The sequence below is a fragment of the Metopolophium dirhodum genome, chromosome 1, assembly GCF_019925205.1.
Source record: "Metopolophium dirhodum isolate CAU chromosome 1, ASM1992520v1, whole genome shotgun sequence".
In the NCBI taxonomy this organism is placed as follows: Eukaryota; Metazoa; Arthropoda; class Insecta; order Hemiptera; family Aphididae; genus Metopolophium; species Metopolophium dirhodum.
The window spans coordinates 93,902,689-93,928,192 of NC_083560.1; the positions used below are offsets into that span (position 1 = coordinate 93,902,689).

The 25,504-nt window shown below is 38.6% G+C and overlaps 2 protein-coding genes across 3 annotated transcripts in view; one reads left to right on the forward strand and one right to left on the reverse strand.

Annotated features, from left to right (window-relative positions):
* The window catches only part of LOC132936997 (uncharacterized), a 92,375-nt gene that overhangs the window by 25,046 nt on the left and 41,825 nt on the right, over positions 1-25,504 (reverse strand). For both annotated transcript variants that reach the window (XM_061003824.1, XM_061003823.1), the window contains exon 11: positions 7,323-7,340. In XM_061003824.1, coding sequence (XP_060859807.1) covers positions 7,323-7,340 — 18 coding nt within the window. The remainder of the gene's footprint in view (positions 1-7,322; positions 7,341-25,504) is intronic.
* LOC132937467 (zinc finger BED domain-containing protein 5-like) lies at positions 708-1,564 on the forward strand. The gene has a single exon (XM_061004296.1). The coding sequence runs from the start codon at positions 708-710 to the stop codon at positions 1,212-1,214; it is 507 nt and encodes a 168-aa protein (XP_060860279.1). The 3' UTR covers positions 1,215-1,564.

Below are 25,504 nucleotides of genomic sequence, written 5' to 3' on the forward strand. Positions count from 1 at the left end.
ATTAACGACCAAAATCGAGGTAAAATGATTCAAGAAATAGAATGCATAATCAATAAGATACTATTTCTTAATAAGTACAAAAAGATAGAACCTTGTACTTACCTAGAACCAGTTAAGAAAAAAATTGATAAAGCAGTTTTAGATCTTGACCAATTAGCGGTTGATGGTCTAAAAAAGAAAAACAGATTCCAAGTTCATGACCTCTCAAGAGAAATAAAGCACTCTCTTGAAGTGACTCAGCTAATCCTGAGCGACAACATGTACGGTGAATTATCTGAAGATGAACGGCTAAGAATTCTGCGCAGCCCGACAAGCAACACGGGCAGTCAGCAGTTAACATACAGAAGGCTAGACAGTCATAGTTCTGTAGTATCGGTGACAGATAACACCAACCTGGAAACAGGAAGCCTTGATAATCTGGACACCGAACAAGGTCCGTCTACGTCCAAGTCGAAGAGACATGAACCCGAGCCAGATACTAACCCTACTGGCAGTACGGATATCCAGAAAAAGGTAAAGATACAAGAGGAACCCGAAGAACAGGTGGGTGATCTCAACCACTTAGTTCATTCGGAACTCGACTATCTAAGATCCATAATCGATAGTGATAGTTTAAAGTTTAAAGCTCCAGAGTATGTGCATTGAAAAGAAAAATTGATTATTGGTCAGAGTGCTTATTTAAAAGAGAGCTGGAGTGTTTTCCAATAATGCAGGCCTTTTTGGAGGAAAACGAATTGCAAGCTCCCATTAGCATTATTAACGAGATTGCTGAACATCTCAAACAACTGAAAAATTCATTTAATAAATATTTTCCTACAGATCGAGAGGTGTTTTTAAAAGACCGTGAATGGGTAGTTAATCCATTTTCAGTCTGTGGAAAACCCTCAAGCTTGTCTTCAATCGAATATGAGAGTTTGATCGATATTACTTCAGATTCAACATTTCAATCCACCTTCAGTAGCAATTCTTATGTTGAATTTTGGCTAAATTTGAAAAATACAAGTTTTGATAATTTGAGTCAAAAAGCAATAACAATACTCTTACCTTTTGCTACCACATATTTATGCGAGACAGGATTTTCAGCCTATGCGGCTACTAAAACCAAATACCGGAACCGTCTTAATGTAGAACCTGACCTTCGTATCCAACTGTCAAAAATTGAACCAGATATTGCCAAACTTTCAAAAAATAAGCAGACACAAAACTCTCATTAATTTTTAACTTTTAAAGCAGTATTTTTTTTCTTTATTTTCAACCATAATATTGTAATTTGTTTTTAATATGTACAATAAAATTATTTAAATCGGTCAACAATGAAAACAAGTGTTCATTTTTATCATGTTTTTCATAATATTCACAGAGGGGCACCTAACTAAATTTGGAACAACAAAAGGGCACCGCCGACTAAAAAGGTTGGGAACCGCTGGTTTAAACAAGCGCATCACAGTCTCCATGCGCAAAGAACTAACAGGTTCCTATAACCGTATTTGTTCCATTGTAAGGGACATTACCTACCAGCATGCAAATCTGGAAGGTGCGTACAAGGAAATATTGAAAAGCAAAAAAGAACAGGTACTTGCGCCAAACAGACCGCAAGAAGTAACAATAAGAGACAATGAGGGCTCTTCTTACTCGGACGTACTCCAACGTAAAACATCTGAACCCGCCAGGGTCAGTGTTCACGATGGAAGAATTGGAAAGAAGGCTTCAAAGAAGCAAAAATCCAAAGGCACAAAGCCAAAAGTAATATCGGCGCAAACACCACAATTGGCGCCAAAGACAGTTCAGCATTCTGAACAGAAAAAGACCACTACGGAAGGCACCTTCCAAGTAGTTGGTAAGAACAACAAAAGAAATTACAAAACAAAGACTAATATTGACCTTAATACGATAAGGAAACCACCGGCCCTTCCAAGGTTTGCCTTGAAGGACTCAGCTTCTACAGAGGATTACCAGGCACTATGGAAAAGTTTCTGGACTGCTCTAAGGAGTAAAACGAATAACCCAAGACTTGCGGTTCACAAAAGCCGAACAAAAGGTCCGACCATATTGGTTCTGGACAATGAAGTTACTTTGAATGCTCTAAGAGACATTAACCTGGTCTCGGAAATCATTCCAAGAAGGCCAAGACTAACCTTGAAAGGTTTGGATAGCAGTCTAACGGACGCAGAAGTCATCCAAGAACTGCTAGAGTCCAACCCAGAATTAGGACTATCTGAGGCTGATGCACAGGACATCAGGGTGGTCTACCACTCGGGGCCAAAATCAGAGACAGTGAATAACCTCGTCCTTGAGGTTAGTCCCAAAATTCTTCGGAGTATTGAAGGCAGAAAAGTATATATTGGTGGCATACGCAGCACCCTGAGTCTGAATCATTCAGTCTCACAATGCTTCAAGTGCCAAAAATATGGACACACGGCAAAGAACTGTCGGGAGGAAGAACCAACATGTCGGAATTGTGCTGGAAGACATGACAGCCACACATGCCAGATTATAGATAAATATAAATGCAGCAATTGCAAAGGCAAGCACAAAGCATCAAGTGACGGCTGTCCTGCTAAGACAGCTGCTCTGAAGCGCCTCGCAAAGCGGACTGACTTTGGTCAGCCGCTAACGACAGGAACTTCTGACGAAGATCAACAATGACTGGCCTGAAGATAATTCAGGTCAATCTAAACAAACAAATGATCGCCTCCGAACAACTGAGGGACATATGTTTGAAAGACAAGGTAGACATTATACTTGTCCAGGACCAACTCATCATAAATGGATATGCATCAGGCTTTGAGGGTTGCCGTCAGATTCTGTCTGATGATGATCCCGAAGCTGCCATAATTATCACTAATAACAAGATCAAAGCTATAAAATTAGGACAATTTACCACTCGCTATGTTGCAGTCGCCAGAATTGGCATTGGACTCTGCAAGGACGATGTGGTGATAGTGTCGGCCTATTTTAGGTACAACAAGCCCACGACAATGTTCACTGAACTATTGATCAACATCAGCCAAGCCAACATACGTCTACTAATTGGCGCTGACTGCAACGGTCACTCAACAAGATGGCATAATGACGTTACCAACAGAAGGGGAAAGATAGTAGAGGAACTGATCGATGATCAAGAACTCCGCATCTTAAATACCCCTCAAGACCTTAAGACCTACAAAAGGCATGGAATGGGAGAGTCCAACATCGATATCACACTGACGAGCACCTTGATCCATAGATCAGTAAGAGGCTGGTCCGTGACTGATCGGACAGATAGTGACCACAGAACATTGGAATTTACTATAAACCTAAAAAGACCGTACAAGAAAACCGAGAACATTGGTACAAGGTTCAATACAGACAAAGCGGACTGGGATAAATATAGACTAACACTCCTATGTCTAAAGGCACAAATCCATGGCGACTCCGTTGACGAAGTTGCAAATAGCCTAACCAATGCTATTGTCCAGGCAGCTAGGCTCTCCATGCCGACGCGTAGCGGATCAAAAAACGGAATAATAACACCTTCGTGGTGGACAGACGAACTTACAGAATCGAAAAAGTCGCTGCAGAGAGCCAGGCGAGAAGGTCTCCCGGATACAAATAGACAGGCATATCATCGCCAAAGAAATCAGAATCTGCATAAAATCAGACTTGTCAAGATGAGCTCTTGGCGTGAATTTAGTGCAGACATGAACACCAATCGTTGGGGCAAAGCCTTCAAATGGGCAAAGAGTGGATCACGAAAGAATCCCATGCCCACAACGGTAAAGACCAGTGTCGGGACACATACTACCGACCTGAAAGACACGATAGACACATTTCTCGAGGCCTACCTGCCTGAGGATCAGAACACGCCACTATTCACGCCATATGACTATCAGCTGGATGATACACCGGTTGATAGCACAACCACTCACGAGGTTAAAGAAGCCATATGGAAGATGAAACCAGGTAGAGCACCAGGGCAGGATGGCATAACTGCCAAGATGATCAGGGTTGCATAACCGGTAATATCAGACTCCATAACGGATCTATATGAAAGTTGTCTAAGGGCGGCTAAGTTTCCTAACTGCTGGAAGACGGCCAACTTGGTGATCATTCCGAAAGGAAAAGGGAAAAACCCACTCCTCACGGGATCGTACAGGCCCATCAGCCTGTTACCGACTCTCGGTAAGGCATTGGAGTCCTTGATCACCACAAGACTAGAAAAAGAAACCGGACTAAACGAAATAGGCCAGCAACATGGCTACGTCACCGGAAGGTCCACCGAGACGGCGATAAAAGCTCTATATGATTGGACAGATTAATGTCCAAACAGAATAGTAATTGGTGCCTTCCTGGATATTACAGGTGCCTTTGACTATGTCAGATGGACACCTATACTCGAACAGCTAAAATTACTTAAGATCAGCAACAGAATGCTTGCACTACTTGAGAGTTATCTCGCAAATAGATCAGCTACGCTTACTTCTGACAATGTGACCAGAACAAGGCAAATGACACGGGGCTGTCCACAGGGCTCGAGGTTAGGACCGACACTCTGGAAGGTAGCGATGTCCGACGCATTCAAGTCCATGGGACATCAATCACACATGATTGCCTACGCAAACGACATAGCACTCGCTGTCGGCGGTGTAAGGCTAGAAACTGTCAGAAAAAGACTAATGGAATATTTTGACCAATTGGCAAACTGGTCAAACAAGTTCGGCCTAAAATTTTCAATGGCAAAAAGCCAAATTATGACTCTAAAGGGCGGGGTCAAACCCACTTATACAGTGCCATTTGGCTCAAGTGCAGATGCAACACCAATTAAAGCAAACAAGTCAGTAAAATACCTTGGAGTCATTATAGACCCAAGAAGATCATTCAGAGATCACGTAGATGGTATCTCAGACAAGTCCAAGGAAATGTTTACACGCCTACGCTCCATGACATCAGCCAACTGGGGGGTAGAACAGAGCACGTCATTGGTAATATACAAAGCGGTTTTCTTGCCAAGAATTACCTATGCTGCCTCCATATGGCAGAAAGCACTAGAGCTTAAATGCTCAATTAAAACGCTTGGAAGCACCCAACGAGACGCCCTACGTGCCATAACTGGCGCATATAGGACAACGTCCACAGCTGCTCTACAAGTCATATCAGGGCAATTACCACTGGACTTAGAAGTGATACACTTTGTCCTTCAAAGAACATTGAAGACAAATGATATATCATATCAAGAATATGAACGGAATCTACAGGATCTGTTAGAGGTCTGGCAAAAAAGATGGAATAATCAGGACAAAGGTGAGTGGACCTTTCAACTCATTCCGGACGTAAGAATCCGGTATGGATTACCACTTACAATGGACCACTACACGAGCCAAATGCTTACTGGACACGGAGACTTCCGAGGAAAACTCCACTCGTTCAACTTAGTACCGGCTCCGGGATGTGCTTGTGGAAATGGCAGCGAAACAGTCAAGCACGTTCTTCTCGCCTGCCCAAGAACCAAAATCCAGAGAGAACTCCTAAAAAGTAAACTCCAACAAGAACAAAGTCCGTTGCCACCATATGAAGGAGCCATTCTGAAAAACAAGACGACTTACGAGGCTTTCCGAACTTTTGCTCGGGAATGTCTCAAGCAAAGAACGGATCGATGATCAAAAAGATCGCCCTGCGGTCTGGGCGGTATTAGAATAGGCCCGCAGTCTCACCCGCTTGTCGTAAGAGGCGAATAAAGGGAAGGCCAGTCGGGGCCGGCGTCTGGGACGCGGACACACCGAAACCTCCGGGGACTAGGGTGTTGGGGGTCTTGACTGCAACCTCGAGAAGAGCGGGTCGATCACTTCGGCGATGCCTCTGGGAGGCGTGGCTAAGGCTACCGAGCCTCTAACTAGGGGGTAAAGGCCTTCTACTATAAATTATAAATTTTGGATTGATATTTAGTTCTAGACAAAAACTCATGTTAAAGGGATACAGTGATGCTGACTATGCAGGTGACTTGGATACAAGAAGGTCAACATCAGGGTCAGTATTTACATTAGAATCTGGAAGTATAGCATGGAGTTCACGTCGTCAACAGTGTGTTAGCCTTAGCACAACTGAATCAGAGTATATAGCTTCAAGTCAAGTAGTACAAGAATTAACTTGGTTCAAATTGTTTTTAGGTGAATTTCTGGACCAACCAAAAATGATGCCAACGATGTATGGAGACAAACAAAGTGCGATTAAACTCGTAAAAAATCCAGAGTTTCATAGAAAAACAAAGCACATAGATGTTCGCTACCACTATATAAGAGAAAAGTTCAATAAGGGATTGTTTTCATTGGAGTACATATCCAGCAAGGAGCAGATTGCGGACATTATGACAAAGCCAACTCCACGAACGCGGTTCAATGAGCTAAGGTAGATGTAAGGAGTTATAAATATTGATTTATAAGGGTATATTGTTAGTCGTTGATTTATATTACGCCTCGCAACACTATTGTACATCGTATCATTATACTTATTATTATATTATATATATCCGATCTTATTATTTTTTACCTTCAACTTCTGTATATCTTTGTACTTCAAAAATTTTAAAATCTAATTATTTAAAAGGTTTATTGTTGTTGTAGAAACATTTATTTCATGCAACAATCTAAAAATTGATTATATTGTATTTCGTATCCGGGCCATTACCTATCCAAATAAGTTATTATTTTTAAATTTTATAGGTTTTAATACTATTTGAAATAACGATAAACGCAAAACTTGGATAACGTTTTACTTCTTGATAACAATAAAAGCAAAAGTTGAATAACGTTTTAATCGTAAATAACATATAACAGATTTTTTTTTCAAATACAAAAATGATTTATATTAACTAATTTATTATTATAATTATTTATTGGAGGAAAATGGACAGTGGAATTATCCATGATATCTTGTTTTTGGAGGAAAATAGCTACGGCTAGTAAAATAAGATATTATGTTACAACATAATCCCCTTATGACCGACATAATTGTAGAAAGAATCAATAGACGAATGGAAGATGAAGACCGAAGACTTTCATAGGATATACGGTTGAAATGGCTGAACGTAACGGGTACCTACATAATATTATGAAAGATGATGAATTAAATAAAGAAGAATGGATGTTGATTAGACAGATAGATCATTCATTAATGAAAAAGAAAAAATTAAGTAATACAAAAAGCGGGCAAGTAGGTAAAGGTGTCCATTTATTATCGACAATAGTTAAAAAAAACTAATAAATATCCAAATTTTCTTATGCCTATAAATAGCGCAACATTTGTAAACAAATAGGTATTCGTTAGTTTAGTAATAATAATATACTTACCTATAATGATTGCTATGTCTATTTAAATAAAATATATTTTACAAATTTAATATTGACATAAACACATAAACAGAGTTGGATTTTTATAAACCAATAATAATCAAAACATTACTAATATTCATAATATAACTTGTATCATAAAGGTTGTCTGTAGTTAAATAGATTGTATTAATTAATACATTAATACTAATTTAAATTCATAAAAAAACAAAACTCATCACAACAATTATGACTTCCTTAGTTTACAGAAAAATATTAGATCTATTTTTAAAGTAGGCGAAATTAAAGTAATATAATAAACGATCTTAAAAGGTATAAATAACCGATTATAGAGCTCAAATAAATAAGATAGCCGGAAGTGGGAGCATAAAATCAAATGATACAACACTGTATAATAGCAGAGGATCAAGCGCTAGCCGCAAATTTGAAGTAGGATTTATGATCAATGATGCTCTTCTACCAAAGGTCGTTAGGTATGAAGCGAAAAATAAACGATTATGTTACATATCATTTTTGATAACTTATATTATTATACATAATAATTTGTTTGTTGAAATAATACACACCTATTTTGCACTCAAAACCTGCCTTATATTTCTATAGTTTTAAGCCTACACACACACACATCACTAGTATTTGTGCGGCGAACCCAGCCAATGCTAGCTGAGCTAACATATAACACCATACATAACACCATCGGCCTGTTCCTTGTATGAAAGTTGCCGGATCTCTGGGGTGAACATTATTTTATTACCATCCTAGGCCAACCGCCTTATTGTAGGAGCCTGGTGGTACATTTTTGATAGCAAAGCGTGGTTCGTTTTATGAGTAATTACTTTTTATTATAACTTTCGTACAACGGCTAATTGATAACATTGGTTTGGTGTGTCGTATTGTCGGCATATTCTACGTGGTATATTGGTAAGAGGTACGTGATTCCTTGAAGTCGTCAATATTTAAGGTCCTAATTAACTACTAAGGTTTAACGTTATATAATTATGTATATTATATCAAATGCCTGATCCGGTTGATACAGGTGTAACGTGCCCCAGTCAATAGAAATAAAGGATGATCGAAAAAATGTAGATCTTGAGTTTTAGTATAATATGTTTGATTTATTTAACTTATTCAACTGTGATTGATTATATAAAAATTACTCTAAGTCCAAATATACGAATGAAGCTAGCGAGATGTGACAATAGTTACTGATGACTGTTCCTAAGCTCGTCGGTTGCTCGTCTGATGAACGCTTGTCCATCAGCTCTCCTCGATGGGTCTGTCCCTGTCCCTACTTATTCTGGATAACCGTATATGGTCATCTCGCGGCCTCGTCACGCGCTTGCACCCGGCAGGAAGTTGAACACATATATATGTTGTTATTGTACACGTGCGGTGCTTTATTCCATAACACTTACGATTTATATGGACATTTTATGCGAGTTATTTATATAAGTAGTCATATATTGATTGACGCACGCCGTTCATGGTTGCGCGCTCGATATTCGTTTGTACTACTACACACGCAGCGCATCTGCTATTATTAATACTATTAATGTAAATATTACGCGGTGCGTACTATATACGATTACTTTGATCTACACTTTGATCTACTGCCTACAGTGGCGTAGACAGGGGGGGGGGGTGTTGAACCCCCCCCCATTGCCTTCCCACAAGTCGAAATTTTCATTTTTTTTTTTTTTTTAATCTATTGGATGCACTGTATTTTTGCGCACATTTTGATATCATAATATCATATTATTTCCCGCTAATTTCATTATTATCAATTTAATTCATATTTGATATTACACATTCAACTTTTGCCATTATGGATAAATTTCTAATAATAAGAAAAACAAGTGCAGCAGTATCTCAATCATCATCAAAAATTGATGTGGTGAGTTAAGTAATACTTAATTCTATTATTTGTACAACAAATAATATAGTCCATACAGGAAAGTAACATAAAATTATGTTAAGTATGTCGATTATTATATTTTAGATTAACACTGATAACGACAAACACAAACGTTCTGTGGAAGATGGTGAAGATGTTACCACTAAAATTGCTAAAACTGTAAGTAATTACTACTTAATTACCATTTAGTTTAAAAATGACCTATTTGCTTAGCAGTTAGCAAAAACTACAAGATCATTATACCATATTATATTATATTAGTTGAATTAATGATTTTATTAGTGCAATTAAAAACTTGTACAGCTATGATACAATACCATTGGTACTATTTTTTTAACAAAGTAAGAATGTCCTAAACTTGAAAAATTCTGAAAACAGCCATGACACTGATATTACTGATTCTATGGATATTGGATTACTGATTCAGCAGTTAGAAAAGGTTTGCATGAAAAATTATTTAAATATGTTTTGATGTGGTTCTAAATTATTTTATGTTTATAATTTATGTATTTATAATATATGTATTTATGTTTAGATTTTAGATTCTGTGTGAACAAGAAACCTGTTGGTTTTTACATTATGTAATTATGATTGTTTTAACTATAACTATAATTATTATCTATTTGTATTATTGTTATTTGTGTTTGTGATACAATAAATAAAATATAAATTCACACCAATAGACAATAGTAAGTATGTACTGGGGTAAATATAATTTTATAACTTTAAACTTATATTATGTATGAAATTAATGTGTTAAAAAAGATTTCTGCAATTAGTTGTAGACTGCTTTTGGTATAAATAAATAATAACATTTACAATATAGCTAAATAATTGCATTTAAGCTTTGAATTTGATTTGATTTTAGTTATATTTAGTTTAATTGATTTGTTTTATTTTTACAACTTTTGTTTTAAGTAGTTAATTGAGTTCAAATTAATATTTCAATTACATTTCAATTTATTGTAGATTGACTCAAATAGACGAGCTGAACTTCTTTTAAAAATTTGGGAACCAGATCATACTTTTCAATTTCCTATAAGTGGGAATCGAAAATTAAAATTTCAACTTAGCTGGTTAAGAAAATGGTCTTGGTTAACATATTCAAAATTGCATGATGGTGTATTTTGCAAGTTTTGTGTTCTTTTTAAAAAAAACGAAGGTGGTCGTGGTAATCAAAAGTTAGGCAAACTTGTTTTAGAAAAATTTTCTAATTGGAAAAAAGCAATTGAGGAGTTCAACAAACATGATGCTACAAAATATCATCAAAATTCAATTTTATATGCTGATAATTTATTATCCGTTTACAATAAAAGTAAGGAATCTAATGATGTCCAGTTAAATAATAAGTTAAAAATTGAAATACAAGAAAACCGTAAAAAAATAATTCCAATCATTGAAACAATTGTTTTTTGTGGACGTCAAGGCCTGGCTTTGAGAGGCCATAATGATTCAGGACCCATAAATTTACAAAATTCTCAAATTTATAATGATGGTAATTTTAGAGAACTGTTAAGATTTAAAGTTGAAGCTGGCGATAAAAATTTAGCCAATCATTTAGAGACAGCTCCACGTAATGCGACATACCTTAGTCCAGAAATTCAAAATGAAGTAATTAATGCATGTTCTAGTATGATCATTGAACAACTTGTTTCTAAGATTAATAGTGCAAAATGTTTCACGGTATTGGCTGATGAAACAACAGATATTTCTGGTATTGAACAGTTCTCGTTATGTGTTAGATATTTGGACATATTCAAAAAAGAGATGAGAGAAGATTTTTTAAAATTTGTTCATGATGTTACCGGAAAAGGATTAGCAACTACTCTAATGGATAGCTTAAAAGAATTAGGACTTGAGTTGAAGTATCTACGTGGTCAGGGATATGATGGTGCCGCCGCTATGAGTGGACACTTTAATGGAGTTCAAACTCATGTAACCAAAAACTACCCTCTTGTTCATTATATTCATTGTAGTTCTCATAGTTTAAATTTGGCGATTTCGGATGCTTGTAATATCCAGTCCATTAGGAACTGCACAGGAACAATTCAGAAAGTTTGTGTCTTCTTTAAATATCCTAAAAGAAACAATGTCTTAACAGAATCGATATCATCTATATGTCCTTCTTCAAATGTTAAACGTTTAAAGTTACTTTGTCCTACAAGATGGGTAAAACCGTCATGACCCTATACTTGTTTTTCTAGAATTATTTGATGCTATTATCGACGGCTTAACAAAGGTATGTTCTTGGTTTGATAAGGATTCTTCATCGGGAGCATATCAACTATTATGCTCTATAAAACAGCCAGAATTTATACTAGCAACATTTGTGTTAGCAAAAGTATTTGGTATAAGCTTGCCACTAAGTAAACATCTCCAAACTAAAAATATAGATCTGATTGATGCTATTGAGAATGCGGATAGTGTTAGATGTATTATTGAAAATATAAGAAAAAACGCAGAAAGTGAATTTAAAAGTATATTTGTTGAAGTTAAAACTAAATGTGATGCATTAAATATTGAAATTTCGTTGCCTCGTAGGATAAATGTTCAAAAAAATCGTTGCAATGTACAAGAGAATTCTCCTGAAGATTACTTTAGGATTTCTCTATTTATTCCATTTATTGATAGTTTTATAAATGAACTAAATGAGCGATTTTTATCTCATAAAACTATGCTTAAAAATTGTACATGTCTTCTACCTTCCTCAAATGGCAAATTTGATGAAAATAATATAAAACAACTTATCGAAATGTACCAAGATGATTTGGATTGCGGTAAATTAGCTGCAATCGGAGAAATAAAAACATGGCAACAAAAATTTTTACAGACACAAGTTTTTCCAAAAAATGCCCTTGACGCTCTTCAAGAATGTAATGAAACAATTTTCCCATCAACTTTTAAATTGCTTCAAATCTTAGCAACCCTTCCAGTTACTACTGCCAGTAGCGAAAGGTCTTTTTCTACATTGAAACGACTGAAGACTTATTTGCGGAGCACGACTTGCGAAAATAGATTAAATGGTTTGGCACTTTTGAATATTTATAGAGAAATAATATTACAGCCGGAAGACGTTTTGAATAAATTAGCCATAAAAACAAGAAGAATACGTTTGATGTAGATAAATAGTAAATTTTATACCTAGTTAGGTATGTTCAAAATAATATTAGGATTTGATTTGTTATATATAATTGTATAACCTGTACAAATAAAAATGTATTAATTTTCATATTATGGTGCTTATAATATATTATAATTATAAAATATTGTACATTCACATTTCACAAGTTCACAACTGAACTTTGTTTTTGAATAGTTCAATTGGGCAAAAAATATAACGAAAACTGTAAAAAACTAAGTTTAATTTTTACTTAAACCCCCCCCCCCCCCTTGAAAAATCCTGGCTACGCCACTAACTGCCTATATAGGTGTTATTTTTAGATAAATGGTTAAACAGTCACAGCTCGCTACACCTCACCGCCCTTTCAAAGGTTTTTGTAGGGCTACAATTTGTAGAACTACAAAAAGCTTTAAAATTTTAAAATTTTAAAAAATTTTACACATATAACACATTTTACATAGATAAGGTTTACAATGTTTTTACATCATACATAATTTAGTAGTATAAAGATAAAATGGTTAATTATTGTCTTATTATGACAATTTACATGTTACAATTTACATGATAATAATTATTAGTTACATTTTTTTTTTGATTTTTTTTTTTTTTTTGATTACTCGACTAGAGTATTATAATAATTGACTAAATTGACATAATTATATTTTGTTAGTTGTTTCACACGATATATAATTTAAATACAATAAAAATAGTTATTAGTAATTTGATTAAAAATGATAATATAATAGTTTTAATACAATGTCAATATAATAATTTAATTCATGTTAGTATACATATATATATATTTGATTACAATAAAATAATAATTAGTATTTAAAATCTCCATTGGTATATTTGGGACCAGTATATAGTTTAATTTGTTTATATTAGATTATATTATATTATTAATTATCTTTCGTAAAACAGTAAATCTTTTGCACTAGGTACAATATTAATATATCTGGCCAAATCCAAACAAATTGGATTTGCCAAATCTCTTTCTACAACCATATCTGTCATGAAACGTTTTACACATTTAATTATTTCTAGAATTTCCCTACTTTCGTAAGGTACTAATATTGAACTATTAGCTGAAATTATATGATAATCAAAGCATTCCGTAAAATTATACCATTCTCCGAGTTCTGAATTAGTGTGCTTTTGAATTGCTATATTTATGTTTAGTTCCTGCAATAGTTGTTCATTCCTATCCATTTTAGATTAGTAGTTCCTATAATTATAAATTCGTATTACTTGCAATTTTGGTGTTTCCTAAGTGAAATGTTTAATTAAATTTTCGTATCTGTAGTTCCGAACGGCAAAGTCGAATATACATTTTGTATATATGACGTCTGTACGTGGATCATGTGCGTAAGTTATTTTATGTTTCTTTTTACAAATTAAGTTGTGTGATTCGGTAAGATTTAGTATTCTCCCCGATTTTTCATAATACCCTATCTCTATTTCAAAAATTAGTTTCTTGTTGGAAACGTCCTCTAACTGTAAATAAAATATTCGATTTAAATGTTTATCATAACAGCGCATATCTAATAATGGGAACTCAATTCCTAATCTCTTTAAAATTTCTTTGTCGGAACTACCTCCAAACACCACAATCACATTAATCTTATTGTCACGCAGTATATAGTTTCGTATATAGGTCGCATTTAAACTATTTACTGGTGCTCTATGACTTTGATTCAGTTGATCTAAACAGATGTCCCTGAGTTCTGTCTTTGCTTTGAAAATCCGTGCTAATGCTTTCTGTGCCACTAGTACCTCTCGATCTTTCATTGGTCTCACTTCTCCATTTTCTGGCAGATATAATGGTCGTCCTTCGAGCTTCCTTATCTTAAACCGGTCCAAACTGTTTGATATCGCGCCTGATATAAGGACCTTACTCGTTCTATGTATATTAGTGAACTCGAAGTCCATTATTACGAACTTGTGGGTGTTTTCTTTATATACAAATATAATAATTTAATTACGTTAGCTTCTAATCTTTTATGTTCCAGCAAATCGCCTGGCTCAGGTATAAATTCTATGAAATCTATCAATGTGTCACAACAATACTCATCTAACCATCCCCTATTCTCTGTCATATCATATAAAAATTGTGCTATATTCTTAGTATATTCCTTTAATTTGGATCTCGAGAATGGTTCAGTTAAATTATGATTTGCTGTGCTTATATGTTTTATTAAACATTTGGGTATTTCATCTGGGCATAATATGCTATATTGGTGGGTTTCACTTCCGATAGCCCGTTCTAATTCCAACAGGAAATTCTTCTGCTTTTCCCTAAAATTAAAATATTTTTTTCTTATCACCTACGTTATTCACTCAATAATTTTTTATTAACTTAGTTATCTTAATTATTTTATTATTTCCTTATTTGGGACTTTTATGATATTTTTTCACATCATTTCTATGTACCGTGACCTTCTTTCTTCCCCTTTGAATAACAATATGCTCAGTATCTAACACCTCTAATATTTCGTATGGTCCCTTCCATAATGGTGTTAACTTATTCCTTTGGGTATTATCTCGTAACAGTATAGAATCTTTTAACTGTAACTCTTCAGTATGGGCGTTATTATCATAATTCGCTTTTGATATAATCTTTTTCTTTATTAACCTTTCCCTTGTTATTTTATGAGACACCTGCATTTTTTGTTTCAAATCATACAGATAATCATCGTAGTTGTATCTAGGCTCGGGGTTACTTTTCAGATTTACTGGAATGTTTAGTTCCTTCCCATACAATAATGTATATGGTTGATAATTTGTGGCTGAATGTTCAGTCGAATTATAAACGAATAAGGCATAAGGTAATAGTTGATCCCAAGTATTTAAATCCTTGTCTACATAATGCCTCAGATACTCAGCTAATGTTCTATGTGATCTTTCCAACCCCCCATTAGTTTGCGGGTGATAAGGGCTGGTATTTATCTTGTTAATCTTTAAAAGTTTGCATACTTCTGCGAATGTTTTACTTAAAAAGTCTGTCCCTTGGTCAGTTAATATGGTCTCTGGTATTCCATGAATACAAACGAAATGTACTACAAAAGCTTCAGCTACAGTATATTGGCTGTGTGATTTGGTAATGGTACTCCCAATGAATATTTAGTTAAATCATCTTGCATCGTTAAAATATAAGTATTTCCAGATGCGGTAGTGACTAATGGTCCTACTATATCCAAAAATATCTTTTCAAATGGCTTTGAACTTGTGGTGGTTATTACCATGGGTTGCTTAATTTTCCTTTTTGTAACTTTATTCTTTTGGCAGGACTCACAATTCGTAATATAGTTTTTTACATCTAACTTTAGTCCTGGCCAATTAAACTGACGTTTAATCTTCCTAACGGTTTTGTTTATTCCTGCATGTCCTCCAAGTACTGAGTTGTGAAACTGTTTAAATATAATTAATTTCTCTTCCTTTGTATATTCCATTTTTGAACAAACTGAAATTTCTATTCCTGTGTTTCGGAATATGTATCTAATCATAGCTCCCATTCTAATCCATCCTTTCGACCTAACTGATTCATTATGAGTTTCTTTAAAGAATGTTTTTCACTAAAATGTTTTAAATTCAATAAAGCTGTATATAGATTTTCGTACGTAGTGTTCTGCTTAGACTTACTTTTGGTTATTAAGAATATTATATACCTATCTTCATGTTTAACCTTTGTTACTTCTCCTACTTGTTTGTTGGATTTCAAGATAACGGTAACCCCCAAATTTCTGTTTGATTTCGTAGTTGGTTCCTGACCTGAAGTTATAATACTTTTCTATTTCAGTAACTATATGATACTCAGGAGGTGACTCCAACAATTCTCCGTGTACCTCCTTAACGTTACCACTGGTTATCAATGTGCCTTCGAATTTTACAAGGAAATTGTTATAGCTTTCTTCCTTTATATTATCCTGTATAGTGTACATTCGTGGCAAAGCATCTACATTGGCATTCTGAATTCCAGGTTTGTATTTAATGACGTATTCGTACTGTTCTAATTGTATTCGCCATCTAGCTAACTTTGATAAGGGGTCCTTTAAATTAAATAACCACGATAACGGTCTGTGATCGCTCAAGATAGTAAATTTCCTTCCATAAAGATAAGGTCGAAATTGCTTAATTCCATAGACTATAGCTAATCATTCTAACTCTGTTGTAGAATAGTTGAATTCGCTTGGACTTAAGGTCCTTGAAGCATATGCAATGGGCAAATCCTTTCCTATTTCTCCCTGTGATAATATGGCTCCTAATGCCTTTCCGCTAGCATCTGTTGTTAAGATAAACTCTTTTGTAAAATCTGGGTATTGTAATACGGGTTCAGTGCATAATGCATGTTTCAACTTCCCGAAAGCTCTATCACATTCTTCACTCCAATTAAACTTTACATCCTACTTTAACAAATTAGTAATAGGCCTAGCTATCGAACTATAATTTTCAATAAACTTCCTATAATATCCAGATAATCCTATAAAAGATTTAATTTGTTTTACATTCTTAGGTTCTGGGAAGTCCAGAACAGCTTGGATCTTCTTCGTATCTGGTCTTATTCCTGTTTCAGATATAACATGCCCTAAGTATATACATTCTCGTTTTACAAACTCACATTTATCTGGCTGTATCTTTAAGTTGTGCTCACCCAAACGTTCAAACACATATATTAACTTATTGTTGTGATCATCCAAGTTTTTCCCATAGATTATTATGTCATCAAGATATACTAGACATTTTATCCCAATAATTCCTGACAATACATTATCCATAAGTCTCTGGAATGTGGAAGGGCTAGTCTTCATCCCCATCGCCATTCGTTTAAAGTGGTAGTGTGCATTGTTAGCTGAAAAAGCTGTAAGCTCTCATGAAGATTCTGATAACGGAATTTGGTAAAAACCTGAAGCAAGGTCAATCATGCTAAACAATTGGCATTGTCCTAAATGATCGAGTATTTCCGTGATATTAGGTAAGGGATGAAATTCATTTAAAGTTACTTGATTTAAAGCTCTAAAGTCTATCACGATACGAAACATTTCTTTTCCACTGGCATCTATCTTTTTCTTAACAAGTAATAGAGGGGCATTCCAATGTGAACTAGATGGTTCTATAATTCCATCCTGTTGCATCTTATCTAACTGTTGTTTAATCTCAGCTTGTTGCGAATGTGGCAACCTATAGGGTCTTTGATGAATGGGTTGTTGGTTAACGTTCAAATTTATAACATGCTCGGCTGCATTTGTAAAAGTTAATCGGTCGCCTTCTAAATGAAATATTTCCGCATATTGTTCACATATTTCAAATATGGACTGTCTCTCATCATGCGCACGGACGGCGACCTACACGCAACCCGTCGTGTGCGGTTACTTACGTCACAGCAAAAAGAATACGTCGTCGATAGCCCTGTAAAGGTGGGAGAGAGTGGACTGTATATAACGAAAAGATGATAAAATAGGAGCTGGTTGAAATAAGAACTTAAAACTATTGTGGTGATGATGCGAGATACCCTAATGCAAACATAAGACAATCGTTGGCAGTATACAAGATAACAATTTAATATAATATTTCTGCAATTCAATAAATCTTACACGCTAGGGTTAGTAATATAAATAATGCGCGATCACAAGCTGATCGGCCAAACAAAACAATAGATATAAAAAAAATACAAAATGTACGACGAATAATAAATAATAATAATAAACACGACGGATATGCCGACCAATAATAATAATAATAGAGCGTGTGTACGACCTGATACCCTAAGGTTGATAGCAGGTGATAACGTGGTGATGGAGCAGTTGTCCCAGAACGACGGTGATTTCAGCTGTTCACGTCGGCGAGGTTATGCGACATTGGCACTTCTGTTGACAACGGCGGAATGGTCGACGGCACCGAATACAGGCGTCCGGTGGTCGACGATGGCGGAGAAATGTCGTACAAAAATGAAAATAGGCCGTCGCGGGCAAAATGAGGGTCGGCACCTACGCACCCGTTGTCGCGGCGCAGAAACGCGGCACAACCGACAACACTATGACACGTCACGGCTGGCACATTCGCCCGATGTAGGGCGGGCGGACGGAAGACACGTGGACGCGTAAGACAAATTCGCAGGGCGAAAGTCGTACTGGTGACGACGGAACACAATAAGACGGGGTGCGGAGGGTTACCGCGTGGACGGGTTCGCACGTCGTCGAACGGACGGGCGAAAAGCAAACACGTAGACACGTGGGTGACCACGGTTTGGGGTCGCACAGCGAAAAGAACGGATGGGCGACGGACATAAGACAATAAGCCGTAATGTCGGCACAGACGGCCGGAACTCGAATCGCGTAAACGGTTGTACGCGACGAACTCGTGAGCAGCGAGGCTCGGGGGCACGGAACAAAATAATGGTGGTTTTAACGGCGACGGCGCACCGGGTCGCGTTGGTCAAACATGTGGTTTTTAAGCCAAGACGGTGGAAAGACGACACTTAGCCTAGACGGCTCGAAAACAACAACACAACGACGTTTTTGGTGGCGGCGGCCGGACGCTGGAGTAACGACTGCGGCGCGACCGTCCCCTCTCCGAGGGTACAAAGGTCGACTTTACGGCGCGCCGGCAATAGCCTCCAGGATGGCAACGTTGCGACACGGGACGTGACGGCCACGTCGCGCGAAGTTTAAAATAATGAATTTGATATCCAACAACTCATATGGTCACTTCGTATTAAATTTAAAATTCTATTGACTCGATTGTCATCATTAATCTCAGTATGTACCGCATGTATACTATAGGTCTTAGCGGTATCATACAATATTCGATTCATAATACTTTCATTAATTTCTTTAGTTACTTCAGAAACATTTAATATACTGATTATAACCTTTCCCGACCTTACTGTTCCTACCACATTGGCACAGTATACGTCCTTAATTAATTCTTGTTTAAGAACTATAACATCTTTATTTTCCATAGCCGGATCGGCAATTGGCACGGTCACTACTGTTTCCGTTCTTGGTTCCAACTTAAAACATAACTTATCCTTAATTATCTTATTAACTATCTTATTATTTATTATTAACGAGTTGTTTGCTACATCTATTATTGCTTTATTATCCATTAAAAATTGTTGTCCTAAAATACCATCCTTAGGTATAGGGAACGAATCTCGTACTACTTGAAATTCTGTTTCTATATTAACATCATTAAATCTTAAGGTTATTTTTATTAGGCCTACTGTTGGCACGATCCTATCATTGATTCCTTTTAAATATATATTTTTATCTTCTTGCACTAGTGTGTCTCCAGTTAAAGTACTAAATTTAATTAAATTAACATCGCTTCCAGTGTCAATTAATAGTTCCATGAACTCTTTTTTTACATTGGCACACTGACAAGTAATATGGTTTTTGTTTATGACTGACTTGATGTGTAGACATCTTCCTGGCAACCCTCCTCTACTGTGGCTATTAAGTTTATCGGTCGAGCGCCACTCCTTTCGTCCGATCTTGGCAAGTTTCCCGAATTATTATTACGCCTATCATTATTCTGCTTTCTAAAACATTTGGTGACGTCATGTCCAGGAACTTTACAATATGTACACATAAGGTTTACCGGTGCGTTATAATTAGTAGGCTGTCGCGTAAAATTATTGTTGGATGGACGCGAATTTTGATTACAATTTCGCGCAATATGGTTACCTCCACACTGGTAACACTGTATGGCATTATTTCGATAATTACCACCTTGATTGTTATTAAAACCATTGTTACTATTTCGAGGCTGGTATTGATTATTTCTATTACCGTGATTTATATCGGGTCTATTAAAATTCGGATTCCGATTATACTGTGGTCTATTAAAATTCGGATTTTGATTGTATTGTGGCCTATTAAAATTCGGATTCTGATTATATTGTGGCCTATTATATGTACTAGTTGTGAGAATCCGGAGCTTTTTAGGGCTCCGTAAACCACCCACGACAAAAGGGGAGCACTTTTGTCGCGACCTGTGAGCCGCACCGCGTGATGACCCGAGGGCCAAGTCGGTGGAGCTCACAGGCTTTGTACACGCAACGACAACTGAATGCCGAGGATTTAATTAATTTAGGGGAAATGATATCAAAATAATAATAAGAATGACGCGAAGGTTATGAACGAGATATATTGGCACATGGCAATTACAAAATCATATATAATTTGTCGCATGTTTTCCCGGCCCACGGGAGGCGACGCACCATATCACTCATGGTGGGTCCTCGCAGGGTTACCGGGAAAACGTGCTAGTAAAGGGGGAAACAGGGGAAAGTAGGTATATTACGACTTGATGAGCGTGCAGCATGCATGGTCGATGTTGACAGCTGTCGGCCGCCGCCCGGGCCCTCGTGGTGGACTTAGCCCATCATGGTGGATGACTATAGGCGTCGAAAATGTTGATGGCAGTTGGTGTATATTCAAGAAGTCCGTTGGTGGGTCGAAAAGGCCTGTGTGCCGCGTGGTTCCTGGGTGGTTGAGAAGATTGTCGAACAGACGGGTAGATGGTCTCGACCGAGCAGGTGTGGAGCCACCAGTACCAGCCAGGTAGAGCGTAGGTGAAAAAGTGTATTGAGACGGAGACCCGGCGACGGCGGTGATCTTATGCCGGCGGCGGAGCTTTTTTGTGTTGAGTGGGGCAGGTCAGTGTGGTCATATTGCGGGAATACATTAGATTTTCGGGGTGTACAGTATTGTTCCGCCGGTGCGGTGCCGCCGGACGCGACGAAAGCGCCGATGGCAACGGCGGCCGTGTGTGGCGACATGTGGACACCGTACACTGCGGGTTTGTGGGGGCCAGGGGACAATTATTACATAATACTGCGGTCACTTCTGCATTAGCGCGCGATAATCATAATAATATATAATTAAGGTGTGCTCATTAGTGGCAATATGGGTACAGGTATGTTGGTGATTTAATAATATTAATGCAAAAAATGCTGTGACGTTACATAGTACTCTGTCTATTATTATTATTATTTGGTGGGTTATAATTATTATTGTGGTTACGATTATTATACGAAGTTTAAAATAATGAATTTGGTATCCAACATTTCCTCCCCGCGTTGAAAGACCCAGGCGTCTTTCAAGGAATCATCAGATATGCATCTTGACGTTGGAGATCTGATCATACACATTACAAAAATACGGGGCTCTAGATGCATAAATACATTGGTGGTATAAGAATCATATAAATAAATCATCATTAAACAAAATACATAATTAACAGGAATGAGACTGTGACTGATACACAAAACAAAAAAATTTTACATAATGAGGATGTTGGGACATGAAGACAAGGATCAGGGCTCGACCGGTAAACGCACGAGTTTCACGACCGGGCGCTTGTAGATACCGTCTTGAGTACGCACGGACACAACGCGGACAACATCGTCGGAACCCGGGTGAATTTCAGTGTTGCGACCGAGATGGCACTCGGTCTGTGGTCGAGATGGAGCTTCAACGATGACCAGGTCGCCGATCGCTAAATTTGGGTATGACTTGAACCATTTCTGTCGACCTTGCAACGTGGACAGATATTCGCGTGACCAGCGTTTCCAATACGATTGATGGCACTGTCGAATGAGTTGCCATCGGTTCAGCCGGTTGATTTAAACGTCGGTATAGTCAGGTTCGGGCACGGCGTGAATCGGCTGTCCGATTAAGAAGTGTCCAGGCGTCAATGCACTTAGGTCGTGCGGGTCGGACGAAATCGGTGTGATGGGTCTGGAATTTAGAATGTCCTCGAGGCGAGTAGTCAAAGTGAGGAACTCCTCGTGAGTCAACACTTGTTGTCCGATAACATGTTTGAGGTGATTTTTAACGCTTTTGATACCGGCCTCCCAAATGCCGCCGAAATGTGGCGCGGCAGGCGGATTAAAGTGCCAAGTACAAGTTAGGTGCGACGACAGACGGTCTTGGGCCTTTGCATCGCGGAACAAGTTTCTTAGCTGCCGTGCGGCGCCGACGTAGTTTGTGCCGCAATCCGAATAAATATTGGACGGAATACCACGTCGCGCAACGAAACGATCTAGGGCTGCGAGGAAGGCGTCGGTGCTGAGATCGGTAACAACTTCGAGATGAACGGCCTTGACGGTCATACAAACGAATAATGCCAAATACACCTTGATTGGTTGAGCATTTCGGCGACGATGTTCTTTCACCAGAAACGGGCCTCCGTAGTCCATGCCAACGTGCGAAAACGGTCGATTTGGTTGGACTTGGTAGGAAGGTAGATCGGCCATAATTGGTTGGGGGCGGACAGCCTTATTACGGGTGCACGGAACACATGCAAAAATGACACGTCGAACTGCCGCGCGACCAGACAATATCCAGTATTTTTGATTCAACATCGATAACATCAATTTTGACCCGCCGTGCAAAAATGACAAATGATAATGACGAATGACCAACTCGGTTAGGTGTGAGGATCGCGGTAGTAGGATCGGATTCTTCGCGTCGTAGCTGGCGTCGGAATAGCGCAGACGGCCTCCCACTCGTACAATGTTGCTGTCGTCGATGTATGGTGCTAATTGTGCCAAAGATGGAGGCGTAATCGTAGACTTATTTTTTAGCACTTTAATCAAATCTGCAAAATAATGTTGTTGTGTACGTTGTACGGCGATCGACAAAGACTTTTCTCGCTCGGGGAACGTGATAGGACCGACCCGTAGCGGTTGCCGTCGGAGACGATAAAACAAATAACGCGTGACGTAAGACAACACTCGTAACATCTTGTCGAGCGACGAAAATTTACTAATAAAATCCAACGAAGACGGATGAACGTTGGCAACCAACGTCGAGACGACATTAGGCCGAGTTTCAGGCAACTCGCTCGGATCGAGCGGTGTAAATTTCGACGGCGGCCATTGGTCTTCGGGAAGTCGTACGAGCTCCGGACCGTCCCAATAAATAAACGAGGACAACATTAATTTTGGCATAAGTCCACGGGATGCTGGATCTGCAGGATTGTCGTACGTTGATGCATAATTCCATACGCAATCCAGTAGTAACCCGATTGGTCACAAAAATTTTGAATTGTTTAGGGTCCGCGGTCAACCACAAGAGAACGACTGACGAGTCCGACCACGCGCGCAGACGAGATATAGACACTTCGGTTGACAACACAGATTGGACGTGATGAAGTGTCTGGGCCAACAGCAGGGCCCCGCATAATTACAAGCGAGGTATGGAAAGCGACTCGTTGGCGGTGGCACTTTTCAGAGGAGCGACCTTGGTCTTACAAGTGATGAATTTGACGCAGATGTCACCGGCGGCGTTGATAAAACAGAGATACACAACCGCCGCATATCCCTTAATTGATGCGTCCGCGAAACCCAATAGCTGAACGTCCTGATGACAGACGACGTCGATGTGACGTGGAAGATTTGGGTCGAATACAAGCGGAAGCTCAGTGCAAAATTGTTGCCACATAGCTTGCAGTTCGGGGGACATCGGATCGTCCCACCCGAGTTTATCGCACCATAATCGCTGCATAAAATATTTTTCCCACAAAAGCATAGGGCCTAGGGCACCAATAGGGTCGAACAAGCGCGCAATGACGGACAACACCTGACGCTTCGTCGAAGAAATTTGGTTAAGACTGGTATGATAGGCAAATTTGTCGTTATTCGGGTCCCAATGCAGACCTAGGACCTTTACGGAGTGTTCTTCACGCGGGTCGAACGATATAGACAGCACGCGGTCATCGGGAGAAACGGACTCGAGGACGATGGTACTATTGCTAGTCCACTTGCTCAGCATGCAGGAACCGCTGCGTAATAGACCGACAATATCCTCCTTCCGACGTAGTAGGAGCTCTTCGGTTTCAGCCCCGATAACGATGTCGTCGACGTAGGCGGCTCGAGTAAGGACGTCTTTTGCAAGTGGAAAACGATGACCGTCTTGCCGGTCGAGTTCGTGAAGGCAACGTATAGCGAGATACGGCGCGCAGTTGAGACCGTACGTGACAGTACACAATTGAAATTCGACGAGGTCGTCAGTAGGCGAATCGCGCCAAAATATATGTTGAAATGCCCGGTCTTCTTGACGAATTAAAATTTGCGATACATTTTAACGATGTCGGCGGACAAAATGTACCTGTGCATACGGCAACGAAGTAGAATGTCACGTAAATCAACTTGAAGTTTGGGTCCGGTGCACAACACATCGTTTAATGAGCGACCGGAAGACGAGGCGGACGAAGCGTCGAACACGACGCGGATCTTGGACACGTCACCGTCAGCCTTGAGCACGGCGTGATGCGGAATAAAATATTTACCGGGTTCCGAAGCCGGTACCATGTGTCCTAACGATTGATAGGTAGACATGAACTTGCGATAAGCAGCATACAACTCGGAGTCCTTAGTCAACCGTTTTTCTAAGTTGTAAAAACGTTTCATCGCGATGGAGCGCGAATCGCCGAGACCGTGGCGCGGTGTGTCTTGCTGTTGAGCTGTATTCGCGAACAAATGACGAAATGGTAGTGCTACACAAAATCGACCGGTAGAATCACGCGAAGTAGATTTGGTAAAATATTCTTCACACCACTGATCTTCCGTGGTGGGCGACGTAGGTGTGGTGGGCTCTTCGACCAACCAAAATCGTTGTAATAGATCTCCGATTGACGACGGAGCGATCGTGGTGGTCAGCGTGACTGGAGGTGGCTTGCTTGGAGTTGAAAACGACCCGAAAATTATCCATCCGAGTTGGGTGTCGAGGGCCGATGGTAAGCCCGAATGATGCTCCACACCGGCGTGAGAGCGGATAAGACTAAGTAGGTTATCTGTGCCGAATAAAATGTCGATGCGCGACGGAATGTCGAAGTTCTCGTCCGCGAAACGGAGATGTCGATATTGTTGACGCACGGCTATCGGCAACCGGGTGGATGGCATGGCGCCGGTAATCTGTTTTAAAATAACTAATTCAACGGACGGGAATAAATCAGATTTAAAACGCGACGAAAATTGACAACTGGTTACACCTTGCACCTGTGACATAGGATTTTGCGCAAAACCGACGATGTCAGACTTGTACCGGCGTTTCGAAAGTCCAAGTCGCGCTGCACACTCGCTGGTCACGGCCAAAATCTGCGAGCCACTATCAAGCAGCACGCGTACGCATTGCACTC

Bases quoted from the DNA above. Each gene is read 5' to 3' on its own strand.
- LOC132937467 (XM_061004296.1), top strand. From the start codon at position 708: ATGCAGGCCTTTTTGGAGGAAAACGAATTGCAAGCTCCCATTAGCATT.